Genomic DNA, 14,815 nt, shown 5'->3' with positions numbered 1-14,815 from the left:
GAATATTAAGGGAGTTTTCTGCTATGTAAATCTTATCTGTTTTATTATCGTCGTTTTCGATTCAAAGTCATTTTGCCACAATTTAGCTATAACACTGACCCCGACACAGCCGAGGGCTAAACCACTCAGGTTTTCGTACACGATTTGAAATTTCAAAAAGTAAATAGAAATTCAAAAAGTCAAAAGTTATCGCACACTTTTTTCGATTCCCCTCGGACACAAACTTCCAAACCACAAGAGCAAAGGTTTTCTACAGCTTTACACTTAACAGTATTCATTTCTATGTTGATCTTCTACAGCTAAACAAACCTTACACTTAGCACCCCAAACAAAACTATATCCTATCCATCATCTTTGATTGCAGTTTTTAGAAAAAGTGGTTCCAATGGTAGCACTGGTCGATGCGGCTCAATTTACAATTCAGTAAAATTTTCTGTTTTGAAAATACTTGGCCCACATCCCTTTTTGGCGGACCATCGAGGCTTTTATTAGCATGTTGCTGTCGGTGGTGCTGTATATCCGTTGTTAAAGAAGCAGCCTTTGTCCATTCAAGTAAAAAAAGAAGGTCAAAAAATTGTCCATTCAAGTATATATTGGAAGAAACGGCGCCTTGTAGCAAACGCTGACTATTGCCATATCATTGGGCTCCATGCCGCTTCTGCTTCTTGTTGTTATTTGGTCATAATATCCTAAAGTTTAGGCCTTATGTGAGGGGTGTGGGCGTGGGTGGTTTCGAGGTAAGGGCCACGTGAAGAACCACACTGTAGGATGAATGTCAATTCAGACCCTGAACATAAATTGAAAAATAAATTGGTGGCTTTAAAAGCCTCTCATTCTAAACAAGTAGTTACAGTTGAACCTCGCTAATTCGAACTTCCCGTTTTATATGTTCGAATAACAGAGAGATCCGAATTATATAAATTATATTAAAAGGGGGTTTCTCCAAAACGGAGACAAGTTCGAATAATTATAAAAAACGATTCGAATAATAGAGTTCAAATAAGCGAGAGTAGATCATTAAAAGGTTTCAGGTGTTCATCTGCCAAGGGTGTCGGTAATTTTCTTGCAGTTGTACAACTGACTCAATGCCGAAATTCGCAGAGCGTCATAACACTTGAAACAAATGGAGAAATTTTCCAATACTAAAATGTCTTACTTTTTTAAGCATACTCATTAGTTGGTAGGTAATTTTTGTTGAATGCGTGATCGATTGCACGTTTGTGAACTCACTTGAACTGTTGTTAGTCCTCATCGAAACCCATGACTGTTTGCTTTTGACCACGTGATTTGTCTTATACTTCAGTAGATTACTGATGATGAAATTTGACGGTCTAGCCTAGCGTTCTACCTCTAGTCTCAAGTTGATGTAAACAATAAGGTGTTTTATACCCTAAAACAATTTGATTTATAAGATTGGAAGACAGTCCCCATCGTATTTCTCGGTTATTGCAGTATCATAATGACAGGGGACAGCTGCCCCTTCCTACCAGCGAGCAATTTTCCGAGGAGCGCTGACAGACAAGGGGCGCAAAAAGGCGCCTTTGTTACTAATTTCAGCGCTCTTGCATTTTTTACACCATAGAATTAGCAGTTTATTGTCAACATTTTTGTGGTCGCTTCGGTCGCGTAGTTTTTCCAAAAACATTTTCTTTATGATAGGAGACGCCAAAATCCCAACTTTTGAAAATCGTCTCCCCAGTTTATACACCTTAATTCAATCTGGTGATTTTCTATGTACCTCCATATTAAAATTCAGGGATGACGATTTTGACATTTTGACATTTCTGTGGAAGGCAATGCGATAGATTGCAATACACGTTTTTTACACAAACAAACTATTTGGGCTTCAATGGCCGGAATGTTACGAACAAGTTAAGGGAATCTAAGGCTTTAGCTTTATTGCACAAAAATGATCACAATATAGTGAAATTAGGAATATTTCCCGAATATTTTAAGAACATCATTAAGCTGAAAACTCCAGACTTTAAAATCATTGGAAGGCTTCAGTAGTTTTTGATGTTCTTATAAAAAACATGTAACTTTCTCCGATTCCTTTGGTATATTATTCACGTGTCACATGTGTTCCATCATCTTAATGAAAAGTGATACCCAGTTAGCAAATCCCACATGTGAAGAGTTTGCAATCATAACTATAGAAAAACAGGCTTTTATTTTTTATTAGAGAAGAAGAGGTTTTTGAGTGAAATTTTGTTTTTTTTCATTCATTTGAACCAATCTTGACCATTTTTTCATCGTGGTAAAAGCACGGCGTTTGGTGTGATGTCGTGATGGGGGGGGGGGCTGTCGTTTGGGACAGTAATCAGTTAACTGGACAAGGCTAGCGAAAAAAACAAGTTGTATGTTATTTTATAAGAACATCCAAAAATTTTGAAGCCTTTCGAATGCTCTTAACTTTTTTGGTTTTAAGCCTAAAGAGTGTTCTTAACATATTCTTATTTTCAACATTGTGTGAGCATTTTAGATTCCACACTAATATGTTGACCTCAATATAATGGTGATTTATTTTATAACACTAGAATCTAAAATGCTCACACAATGTTGAAAATAAGAATATGTTAAGAACACTCTTTAGGCTTAAAACCAAAAAAGTTAAGAGCTTATAAGACAACTTCCAAAAATGCTACATTAGCAAACGACGCAACCATTTTAATTTGGTAATCACTTACCTTAAAAAACTCAAAATAATTATTTTGCAATTGCTTAATGACTATACTTTGAGTATTGTGAGACATACTCTCCACAAATTTTCAATAACAAATTGTTCTTAACATTTCGGCCATCGAAGCGTCATGTTCTTATTATACTCTCATGAGTATTAGTGCAATTATCTCTACTTTTAGCTTTTTCATATAAATTTGATAACATTTTATTTTGAACGTTTTACTTGTATATGCACTGATGATGTTTTTTAATAAAACGAAAAGCTTATACAGGGTGTCCCTAATTAAAGTATCGAGTTTGAACATGCGATTGAGTAGAAAAGTTTGTGTGTGTTATCGCTAAAATATAAGAACGTTCTCCATCACACAGGCTTATTACAAAAGGTAGTTACAACGTATAAATTAATCGTAATGACAAAGAAAAAAGAGGGAGAGCTTAAAATACAATTTTGTGAACACGCACATAAAACTTTCTACTCATAGTTGTGTTTCGACTCGATACTTTAATTAGGGACACCCTGTACTGAAAAATATTTGTCAAAATGTTTTTTGAATCATAACTTTAATTTTCTGGCTATTTTATTACAACTTATTATTATCATTCGAATCTTTCTATAATTCGAATTTTTTCTCAGCCCTCGTCAAGGATTCTACAAATTTGAACAAATAAGATTAACCCCCCGATCAAGTTCGAATTAGCCATAGCCAAACTATAGTTCGTTCTTATAAAATAAAACGTGTACATGACCGTTGCTTTTACGCCCTTGTTTCTAATCGGTTTTCTCGGTACCATGTGTAATAGACCTTATCGGAGTTTTTGATTTTTCTAAAAAAGCGATGCATTGTGTGATTGTTTCGAGTGTATTACAATAGAAATCTCATAGGAATTCCTCAAGGGAATTCTATTGTAACACACTAGAAACAACCCCACAATGCATCGCTTTTTTAGAAAAATCTAAAACTCCGATAAGTTCTACATATTGCGTGACTCAAATTTTGTTTTTAGGTCAGTCAGGTTATTCGACGACTTTCACGTGAAATAGTCATGTTAAGACAAATATAGAAACAGAGTATAAGAAGGCTTGTATGAAGTATCGATCATTATAAGAACGTCCTATGGATGTTCTTAACGTTTTGAACTTTTAACCCAAAAAATGTTCTTATTTGCATTTTTCCGTGAGAATTTTTGTATATTCCCCCTAAGAAATTAGGTGTTTTAGAGTCCGAAAAATCTTAGAATGTTCTTAAAGTTGTTCTTAATATTTTTGTCATAGAAGCCTTATGTTCTTATATAGTTTGTTGTCATAAAAAACGTATATGAAGTGTCAATTTTTGCATCATCATCTTCTATGCATACAAGCTTTTGTAAAAGGGCATTATTAGACAGCATACAAGAACGTTATGGAAGAGAGGTCAGATTTCATAACAAAAAGCCTGTTTCGCTCTATTCACGTTTGGAGTTCCATCATTTTTTTTGCAAAGAGCAAAAGTGTGTTTTTGTCACGACTCTGTGGTATGAAGTCAGTAATGATCTCTTGGTGTTTTTTTGTCTGATGTTTGGTTTCTCGGCTTTTCATCCTTTTCTGTTTTGTTTTACCCTTGATTCTTTAGTGAAGTCTCGATAACTGGAACGGGGAAATGAAATTTCTTCGAGTTAAGGAAATTTCGAGTTATGAAATAAAGTTTATAAAGCAATATTAACTATACGGACGATAAAACTTGTTCGAGTTAAGTATACATTCAAGTTATGATAACCATGTCCTTGTCCTTGTGGACTAACGGAAACATCTGTTTTGGTAAGGACAAATTGATAAAAACTGGTGTTTGCATTGGTTCGAGTTTTATGAGTTTTTTTTGAAAAAATCTTATGAAAAAGAATTGGTCCACATTTACTGTAGGGTGGAAGTACTACTCTTCTGTGCGTAATTGTAGGGCGGGTGGAATAAGCAGGTGGGTTGTACTCTGGAAGAAAATCCATAAAATGGGGGGGGGGAATATCTAGTGTGCAAAAGATTATGATATCTGTGACACATAATCATTCTCTCTTTCCTTTCAGTATTCAAAATGCACTGTTAAAATCTTACGAATCACCTCCCAAAAGATCTTGACACCCTGTAATCGACAGAGTGCTGAAAAACTGTCAACGAAAAAAATAGAAAAGGTCAACCATACAAATTATCGTCGAAACAGAAATTCCTATTGAAAGAAAAGGAAATAGAAGAGAAAAATAAGTTGGCTTCAAGACTAAGATTTGAACCTTTCTGAATGTGATTTAGAAGCTGATGTTAGAATAAATTGTGGCCTCGAGACAATCCGAAAGCAATAAAAACAGGAGATAATTATTTGAAGGATTTCTTGATATCAATATGATGAAACGCTACCTATTGTATTTCAACCATACATGGCGCAAGTGTGAACTAGACTTTAGAAGATCACCGCAACCTGTTCGTGATGTGTTCGGAGTCTTATTCATCATCGTCGGTGTGACCGCTATTTGTGGAAATATCTTAGCTTTATATTACCTGGTCAAACCACCTAAAAAAGAAGCGAAATTAAAATCGGATAAAATTTTGTTATCATTAGTGATAAATGACTTGATAATTGGTTTTTTTGTGTGCCCGATGATGGGCTTTGAACAATTTTTCGAGTATTATTTTTTCGTATGCCACGCTCAAGCTATGGTGATAAGTACTTTTTATTTCGTCGCTTCCATAAATATTGCGTACATCGCGTTCTACCGATGCCGTATCTTGATGAAAGAATGTGACGCCGAACAATATTTGGAGACCGTTAGCGTAAACTCATTGATTATTTGCTGGTGGGTTATTCCTCCGTTACTCTGCGTCACAACGTATTCAATCGCGTTACGTTATTACGTACCCATGTTAGCGTTGGTCTATCTTCTTACGTTGGGTATTGTTTGCGTATCCTACGTCATTATTATACGTGCGATTTATAAAGTGAAAAAGACGTTATCGACGAATCACACATGTCGTAAATCTCAAGCCCGTTTCAAAGTTGGACAGAAAGTTGCCGGATTTATTATCTGTTATATCGTTTGTTTTTCACCGATAGCCGTTATGCTTGTCGTTAATTTGTTTTATTTGTGCCTGGATTTGAAACGACCCCCGGGTTTACAAATTTTCTTTATCGTGGCGGACTTTTTAGCCTGTGTGAATTCTTGCATCAACCCTTGGGTTTATACGTTGAAAAAACACAGGCTAAAGCAAAGGATGGAACGAAAGAAACGACAGAGAGAACTTATGAAGAAATATGCGGTCGTTGTTTACTGAAAATACACATTATAGTGCAGTCTACCTTCAAGATTAACCTCATGGACAGTTAATTTCGCCACTACGAGTGACTATGGATACTGATTTGAATATTTCAACTACTCACTAGGTCTTTCATTAAACGGCTTGAAAATTTTACCCTTACTTTTTCAGGGTATTTTGGCGAGAAGCAAATTTTGCGAGTTCCTCTAGTTTTTGACGCAAAAGACTCTCAAAAGGTAGCAAAAGCGTCGAAATTCAGTCTCTCAAAGGGTCGATTTTCGATTTTTGGCTCAGACATACCCGTCAGTGCAAAACCTAGTACCCCCTCCCCTCCTCCAGGTTCAAACGATATTGAAAGAAAAGAATCAATTTGCTTCGAAGTCTTTGGTCATTCATCCCATAAAAATTTTAGCATTCCCTTGACTTTTAATAATGCACCCTTCTTCAAATTGAAAAAATGGAATCTTTTTAGATGTAAGAATTTTAGCAATCATTTGTAATTTTTGTACCATATTTTCATTTTTTGTTGTCTTCCATGTATAATCATTAAAAATACAGATTCTTTCACTTTACTTGGAAGTCTGGTCAGGTTTGAACCTCTTCATATGTTTCTTTGGGATTCTGTCTCCTTGGATACAGAACCATGTGGCTTTACCCAAAACGAAACCTTCGAAGATGTCGAGGGTGGTCGAACGTGTTAACCGCACTGGCTCAACTATACATCTTAACATTATCTTTTAAATTACTCGTAGGCCCAATTGTAAAAATAAAAGATAAAAATTGTGCTAAATTTCAGCCAAATCCAACCATTTTTGAAGTCTCCCCAGGCTGCCCCAAAGTTTTAAGGGGACAGACAGACATTCTGATGACCATTTGGTAGATTTTGAGAGAATGTGTTTTTTTCACGAGAGTTACTCCAGTCTTTCTTTTAGATGTTTTTTCCTTTATAAGCATATCTAGGCTCAGATCTGGCAAAAAATCTAAGTCTAAATCTAAATCAAATTTCACAGGCCCATCTATGAAATTACATTGAGCCTTCTAAAAATGAATTTTCCTGATTTTGGCTAGGATTTTACGGATTTTCGGAATTTCCCTAAAAGTTTGCTTGAGATATAAGACATATAAGCATTCTTAGAAGCATTTTTTAGCCTTGTCAAGCCTTTGACCTAAGCATCTCGGAGCCTGTTTTCGAATTTTAGTATGCTTATGAAAAAAACCATGTGTCCTCCTTGGAAGTATCTTTGCAATGGTGTACAGTGTGTCCCAAAAAAAGCAGACATAATCCTCATAATTTTTGCCAATTTTATGACTCGTATACCTAATCTTTCAGTTTCAAAAACCTTCCATTGATTGAACAGAGAATTGTAATCTTCTTTCAATATTCTAAGCACAGTTTAGAGAGTTTTGAGGATTTTACTATTCATATAAAAATTTCTTTTTTTGGGAAATACTGTATACCTACCTGGAGTTCCTGTAAATTTACCTGTGTTCGTCCGTCCGTCTGTTACCAACTTTTCTCGGGATTCAATCATAGGAATCTTTTGATTTTTGGTACAAAGGTGCAAAATGGTGGTGGGCAAAATGTGACGGAGCCCGATTTTCGAAAAAAAATGTTTTTGGGCAAATTTGGGCCAAAATACGGCTAAAAAAAGGGTTTTTTGGACTTTGTGAAATATTGGATCATTGTTTTTTTCTGATTTTTTTCATGAAAGTAGGTAAAAGATGGCTCAAGCAGATTTTTGTAAAAAAAGAATTTTTCAGCTCAAAAAACGCATCTTTATCTATAAGAATCACTATTAATAAGCATACATCAATGTTCTTAGTCAAATTACTAAATTTTTTGATGAGATAGATGTTTGCTTTTGCCCCGGGGGGGCACTAGGTTTGCGGACTGACGGTATGTGCGGGCCAAAAATTGGCTTTTAAAATTGCACCCTTACAGTGCAGCAAAAATCAGTGAAAATCATACCCTTAGAGTGCATTTTCCCCCAAATTTTCGATCCCTTTCGTGCAAAAAATGGTCAAAATTATAGCATTTTTGGTCAAAATATCTAGATTTTTCAAGAATTTTCTGAAATTTCTACCCTTACAGTGCATCTCTAGTTTTTCCGACCCTTACAGTGCATTTTAAACATATTGGAAAAGGTACCCTTAGGACCCGCACATACCCGTCGGTTCTTTTGCCCAGCTGCCCCCCCCCCGGGCTTTTGCTCACAAAGTCTTTAATATGAAAGAATATTTCAAGAGCATGAAATTTTGGTTTCTAAACGTTTTTTTATAAGAAACAAACGACTAATTTTAATAGATCGTCACTATTTGTGTTCTGAATGATTATTTAATGGTCACGTCACGTAGATATCAATTATAAATGTGTTAAATGCATAACCAGGTAGGTTCATAAAAGTATCACCTGTTAACATAGCATTGATATGTGCTAAGAAATTGTCAACAAGCAATATGCTGAATGGACCTACCTGATGATGAAACTTAGATAGCAATAAGGAGAAAAACAATCATTAAGAAAATATAGCAGTTAGCGAAAATGCATTAAATTTCATCATTGATATTTGATGGGGGGAGGGGTTTAGGGAAAAAAGAAATAGAAAGTTCCGGTTGCAAATTTGCAAAAGTTTTGTTGACAATTGAATCATGCTTGATGGTGTCATTGTTATCAATAATTTTTTTAAGTGAAAAAACAAAGAAATATATGGAAAAAGCCCAATTCAAATCTGCGAAAACGGCGATTTCCGGCACACTTCCGGCACACTTCCGGAATTTTCAGGTGGAAAAACATGATTCTCAAAAATCCGAATCGGCCACACTTAGGACACATCTTCATGCAAAAATCGGAAAACGATTAATGAAATCTCGAGAAAATGGCAACAAACCAGTTTTGACGGCATATTATCGGCATTTTTGGCCGAAATTTTTTTCCTTCAAAAATCAGACTCCGTCACATTTTAGGTATTGCCATTTTTCATCAGTCTGCAAAATTTCATGAAAAAATATAAAGTACAGCTCGAGAAATTCAAGAAAAATCGTTTTTCCGGCGATATTCGGCTGTTCCGGCGATTTTTAGAAAGTCCGGCATCAAAAATCAGTTTTATTGACAATTGAACCATGCTTGATGGTTGGCATTGTTATCAATAATAATTTTGCGTGCAAAAACAAAGAAATATTAGGAAAAAGTCCAATGAAAATCTGCAAAAACGGCGATTTCCGGTATATTTCTGGCATTTTCGGAAAGAATAGAATTTTTCTCAAAAATCGAACTCAGCCATGTTTTGAGCATTGCTATTACGCATCTATGTGCAAAAAATCAGAAAAAACTAATGATGAAATCTCGAGAAATTGCCAAAAAAACGGTTTTTCCGGCATATTTCCGGCATTTTCGGCCGGAAAAAATGTTTTTCGAAAATCGGGCTCCGTCACATTTTAGGTATTGTCATTTTGCATCAATGTGCAAAATTTCATAAAAAAATATAAAGTACAGCTCGAGAAATTCAAAAAATACTGTATTTCCGGCGAAAATAGGCTGTCCGTCCGGCGATTTTTTAAATAGTTCCGGCTTCAAAAATCAATTTTATTGAAAATTAAAACATGCTTGATGGTGGGCATTGCTAGCTATTAATAATGTTTTTGAATGAAAAAACAATCAATTATAAGGAAAAAAGCCAATGAAAATCTGCAAAAACGGCGATTTCCGGCATATTTCCGGCATTTTAAGCCGGAAAAAAATTTTTCTCAAAAATCGGACTCGGCCATGTTTTGGGCATTGTTAATACGCATCTTTGAGCAAAAAATCAGAAAAAACTAATGATAAAATCTCGAGAAAATGCCAAAAAACCAGTTTTTCCGGCATATTTCCGGCATTTTCGACGGAGAAAATTTTTTTCCCAAAATCGGGCTCCGTCACATTTTGGGCATTGCCATTTTGCATCATTGTGCCAAAAATCAGAAAAAACTAATGAGCCAATCCTGAGAAAAGCTGGTAACAGACGGACGAACGGACGAACGAACGGACGAACGAACGGACAGACGGACATCGGTTAATTTATAGGACCTCTACCCCACCGGGGTAGGTCCAAAAAACTAAAATATCCACGAACTTTTGAAACAGACTTTGGTTGATAAGAATCTTTTCATGCATGTATCTAAAATTTGTGAAAGCTATGTAATTTTTCTCCCTTAAAGTAGAAGATTCACGAAGGAAAGGTGATTTTCAGATTAGGGATATAATTCCTACTGATACAATAATTACCGGTTGTTAGTGAGAAATGAAATGAAAAATAAAGCAGAATTCTTCTCCTCTGGAATCGCAGAGAGCGTCAATTTTTGACATGCGTAAGTCAGGACGACGCCATGTTTTTTAAAGGATACACCACAGATATTTAAAGCCCAAAGGGCTAGATCCGCTACCTTTATCGAAAAGTGAAGCAAGTTTTAGTAGGATTTCCTACCAAAGAAATCACGTGACAACAAGCAATTTCACTGGTTTGAGAGATGCGAAATAGCGTTTGCCGCCTACTTTTTTTGATCTCGAGGTCCGAAAACAATTAAAATGCTACAATCCTGGCCAAAAGTAAATGGAATTCCACCTATTCTACTGTTTTTATGGCTCCTCTCCCCCTCCCCTTCTCTACAATGATGCTGAGTCAAGTTGGACTGAAATTCAACATTGTATAAGGGGGGTAAAGGGGGGGGTTTTCAGGGGTCTTAAATACCGTCATACCGACAAAATTTTGGGTCAAATACCGTAATACCGTCGGTGAAGGAAGCCTAATACCGATACCGATATTATACTTATGTTTTTTTTCGAAAATAATGAATTTTCAGTTATCAAATCTATTGTGTAGTAACAAATTAAAAACTGTGCAAACAAGTATTGTACTTTAAGAGGCCCCCCAGTCAACCCTTTTTCAGGTATTCACGCACAAATTTTTGCCAATTCACGTATTCACGCGCGAAAAAAAACATTTTCACGTTCACACACCAATTTTGCTTTGCCGTAGACTTCAACACAGGCTTCATAGAAGTGGTTGCTGTGGTGCAACTAGAGGACGCGAATTGTAAAGTTGAACCCCCCCCCCTACATGTTTTTTTTATAAGCATTGCACTTATAAGCATATCTAGGCTCAGATATGGGGAAAATTTAAGCATATGGCAAGCATTACTTGAGCCTACGAAAAATGTTTTTTTCCTGATTTTGGCTTTTTTTGGCTGGAATTTCAGTATTTCCCTGAATTTATGCTTTGGATTTATCCATTTATCCATTATTTATTCATCCCCTCAAGCATTTTTGAGCCTTATTAAGCTTTCGAACTAAGCATCTCTGAGCCTGTTTTCGGATTTTTGTATGCTTATAAAAAAAAATGTATCGGAGGAAAGAAAATAAATGGAAAATAAAAACGCGAGCGAAACGAGCGCGAAAATTTTTCGATAATTTTTGCTCTCCTTTGTTATTGAAAAACGGCCTTAATACGCTATTGTTAGCCAAGTATGCCTTGTTTGGTCACACAATTTTTGATTTTATTTAACACTGACCATTTGTTGGCAAAAATATGGTACGGCGAGCGACGTACCTGCCGTACCCGGTGCGGCGTTCCAAGAGTTTTGCCCAAGAAAAAAATTAAAATTTAGAATGCCTAGATTGCCTGAAAACGCATCATGTGCATCATGATGTGAATAATTTTTTATCGTTCGATGCTGCACGAGATGTTTTTAGAACTACCTACTTTTACTAATTATTGAAGGAGTAAATACCGCCTTTACTGTCTCTAAATTACTGCAGTATCAGTGTATTGTATTGTAGTAGCAATATAAATGAATACGGAGAGCGAGACGACCATATCATTTAGTGCTGACGGAAATTTTAGCTAGACTCATTCGTTGGATGCAGTATTTGCATCACAAAAGTTGTCATTAAAAAAATGCGCCCGCAGAAAAATAACGAAAATATTTATTTAGATATCGTAAAGTTTTCCTTATTTTGAATAACCTCACCATGACAATAATGTCAATAGGTAATCCAAGATTGTGCGAGCGAAGTGAGCAAGAAAATTTTACTGGTTAAAATAGCGGAATAGACTTATCTTTTTTGAAAATTTTTCTGCATGAAACTGATGAAAAAACTAAAAGGTAAATAATTTTATACCGAAATACCGTTTTTTATTGATAAAAATATCGAAATACCGACAAAAAAACAGGCAATTTACCGATACCGGTAGAAAATGAAATACCGTAATCCCGTCGTTTTTTTCTCGTAATACCGATTTACCGGGGGTAAAAAGGCCCAATACCGTCATACCGTAAAAGTGAAACCCCCCCCCCCCCGTAAAGAGGGGAACTTGTGAATTCATACCAAAAGGTGAGGAATTCCATTACTTTTGGCCAGTATTGTAGATCCTACCCATTTCCAGAAAAAAATTTACCCCCACTGTTGAGGATATTGATTTTTCGAAATATCGAACGCCCTGGATAGCCTATTTTAATAGTAAAGACCCCTGGATATACACTCTTAACAATATGCTCAACCCCTGGATATTCTCTCTTATAAAGATGCTTACCCCTGGATATCGTATTTTTTATTTGAAAAGACACTTAACCCCCTGGATATCCGCTCCCTTGTAGATATTTAACCCCCTGGATATCCACTTTTGAATAAAAATCGTTAACCCCCAGGATATCCAATATCCTCAACAGGGGGGACACGGACTACTTCTGGAAAAGCCCATTTTTGCTGGAGAAAGCTTAAAGTTGCCTATCTAGCCTTTCGGGCTTTACAGATATCTGTGGGATACACCCCCTTCTCACAGACCCGATAAATTTTTTTACAGCCACCCGGGATAGAAATAACGAACTGAAGCTCGATTGGAATTGATATACACAAATTCTTTATGGCTGGGGATTTCAATTCTTTTGTTTTCAGTCAGAAATTCAGTGTTGATGGAAGAAATTACACAATATTTTGCAGTGAGGATTGGCTTATCTGATTATTTTTAACGGGAACAAAAATTGGAGGATAGTTTTCCATCGGGAAAGATATTTTGGCCAAATTTTCCAGTGGGAAGGAGTCCGAGTCAGTCTGTGAGAAGGGGGTGTAAGGAAGCATCCGAAAAAATTTTTTTAGTGAGACAGAGAGAGGTCAAATCCCTGCTTTTTTCGGGGCTTTCTGATTTACACATCAAGAATTATCTTTTACAAAAGCTCTTCTTAAAGTGACATTTTGGTTAGAAAAAGCCTTCTAATCACACGAGAGAATTATTCCAAGAAGGTTTATCGAATATATTCTTTTGGTGTCTGATTTTATCATAAATTTTTCCAAATATCATAAGAATGCGTGTTATAAAAAATATATCTTTTTAAAAATCTATGAAAATAATAAAAATCGGTTTACAAATCTACCTACAGTAACTCCCCCCCCCAACAACCTCATTTTAGGTTTTTTATTGCTAAAACTTTTATTTTGATTTGAAAGAAACCTAATTATGAAACCTAATTATCTGGCTGTTTAGATTCTAAAAACAAAAACACAAGAAGATAAATGACAGCCAATCTGAATCCCTTATAACTAAAGCACGAAATTTGTAATTACTTTTCAAAAAATAATCATCACGAAATGAGTGTGAAATCGACTGAAAAATGGAAGACAGCAGTTTTTACCCAAAAAATCATTTTAGGAAAAAATGAAATCAGCAAAACCGCGAAATTGTATACTCTCGCTAATTCGAACTCGAACGGGGAATCAAATTTATTCGAATTACAAAGATATTCGAATTGTAAAAAAGCATTTTACAAGGGTTCTCTTTGACGGGGACTGGGAATAAGTTCGTATTATGGAAAGATTCGAATTATAGAAGGATTCGAATACTGGAAGTTCGAATAAGAGAGAGTCTATTGTAACGTAAAAGCTATCCCAAAAAAAGAATAAAGATTAACTAACAACTAAATAACAAAACAAAATAGTTTATCTATGAATAATAAGAAGTCATTGAAATCATCATAAGTATCATAAAACTCTCCAACAAAACACACAAATCAGTTTAGGATTTCCCCTTTTTCATCTCTTCTTTCAAACGCGCATACCCTTCCAATCGCTCGCTACGCATTTTCATAATGACGTCATTATCCAGATCAGGACATTCTTTCAATTTCAAGATTCTCGTTATCTCTGGAACAACTTTCACGTGAAAACCATTTGTATCGATGGTAAAACTATTTTCTTCGTCTTCTTGTATGGGCTCCACACCCCTCATTTCTTTGGCCTCTCGATAGTAAGCCTCTAATTTCGACATATCATATTCGCCCATTGCTTTTAATTTCTCGTGATCTTCCCAAATTTCCTGTACAGTTTTATTATGTGCTTTTGCCCATTCAAAGAGCTTATCTTTTTGTCGCCGCGCGTAATCATCTTTTGACATATCCAACAAAACCATTACTAAATCTTGACCTGTACCACGTTTAATCTCCGCTCGCACGTAATCGCGAACGACGCGCGGATAAGTGGAGAAAGATAAAACAATATCTGTCTCAGGTGTTTCTTTATACTGCTTGATAACTCTCTCACATAATTCTTGGTAATAAGGAACCCATAATTCTAAAGGAGCTTCTTTGCTATCAAACCAGTACTTGTAAAAAGCATCAATCAATCCTTTGACAGCATCTGATTCCCCCTCCAAAACAATCTTGACATCACCATCAAGATGAATGAAATTATGATAATGTTTCAGAAAATCTCCTAACCATGTCTTGCCGGCTGAAGTTGAACCAGTTAACCATACAATCATTTTTTCTTTATTTCTTTTTTTCTTTGTTATCCTCTGAAAATATAAAACACTGAAATAGATCAAACGTGAAACT

General features: G+C 35.7%; 2 protein-coding genes across 3 annotated transcripts in view; both read left to right on the top strand.

Annotated features, from left to right (window-relative positions):
- Positions 1–14,815, top strand: part of LOC136813847 (myotubularin-related protein 9-like) — a 69,400-nt gene that overhangs the window by 51,091 nt on the left and 3,494 nt on the right. The window contains exon 13 of one of the 2 annotated variants that reach the window (XM_067070337.1): positions 4,738–4,824. The exons of the other annotated variant lie outside the window; for it this stretch is intronic. The gene's annotated coding sequence lies outside the window, so the exon portion shown is untranslated. Of the gene's footprint in view, positions 1–4,737; positions 4,825–14,815 lie in introns of those variants that run through there. 2 annotated transcript variants of the gene reach the window in all.
- Positions 4,951–6,180, top strand: LOC136813849 (cephalotocin receptor 2-like). Its single transcript, XM_067070342.1, has one exon. The coding sequence runs from the start codon at positions 5,048–5,050 to the stop codon at positions 5,972–5,974; it is 927 nt and encodes a 308-aa protein (XP_066926443.1). The 5' UTR covers positions 4,951–5,047; the 3' UTR covers positions 5,975–6,180.

This window comes from Clytia hemisphaerica, unplaced genomic scaffold (genome assembly GCF_902728285.1).
Source record: "Clytia hemisphaerica strain Z4C2 unplaced genomic scaffold, Clytia hemisphaerica genome assembly, whole genome shotgun sequence".
NCBI classification, from domain to species: Eukaryota; Metazoa; Cnidaria; class Hydrozoa; order Leptothecata; family Clytiidae; genus Clytia; species Clytia hemisphaerica.
This window is presented reverse-complemented; position numbering and strand designations above follow the sequence as displayed.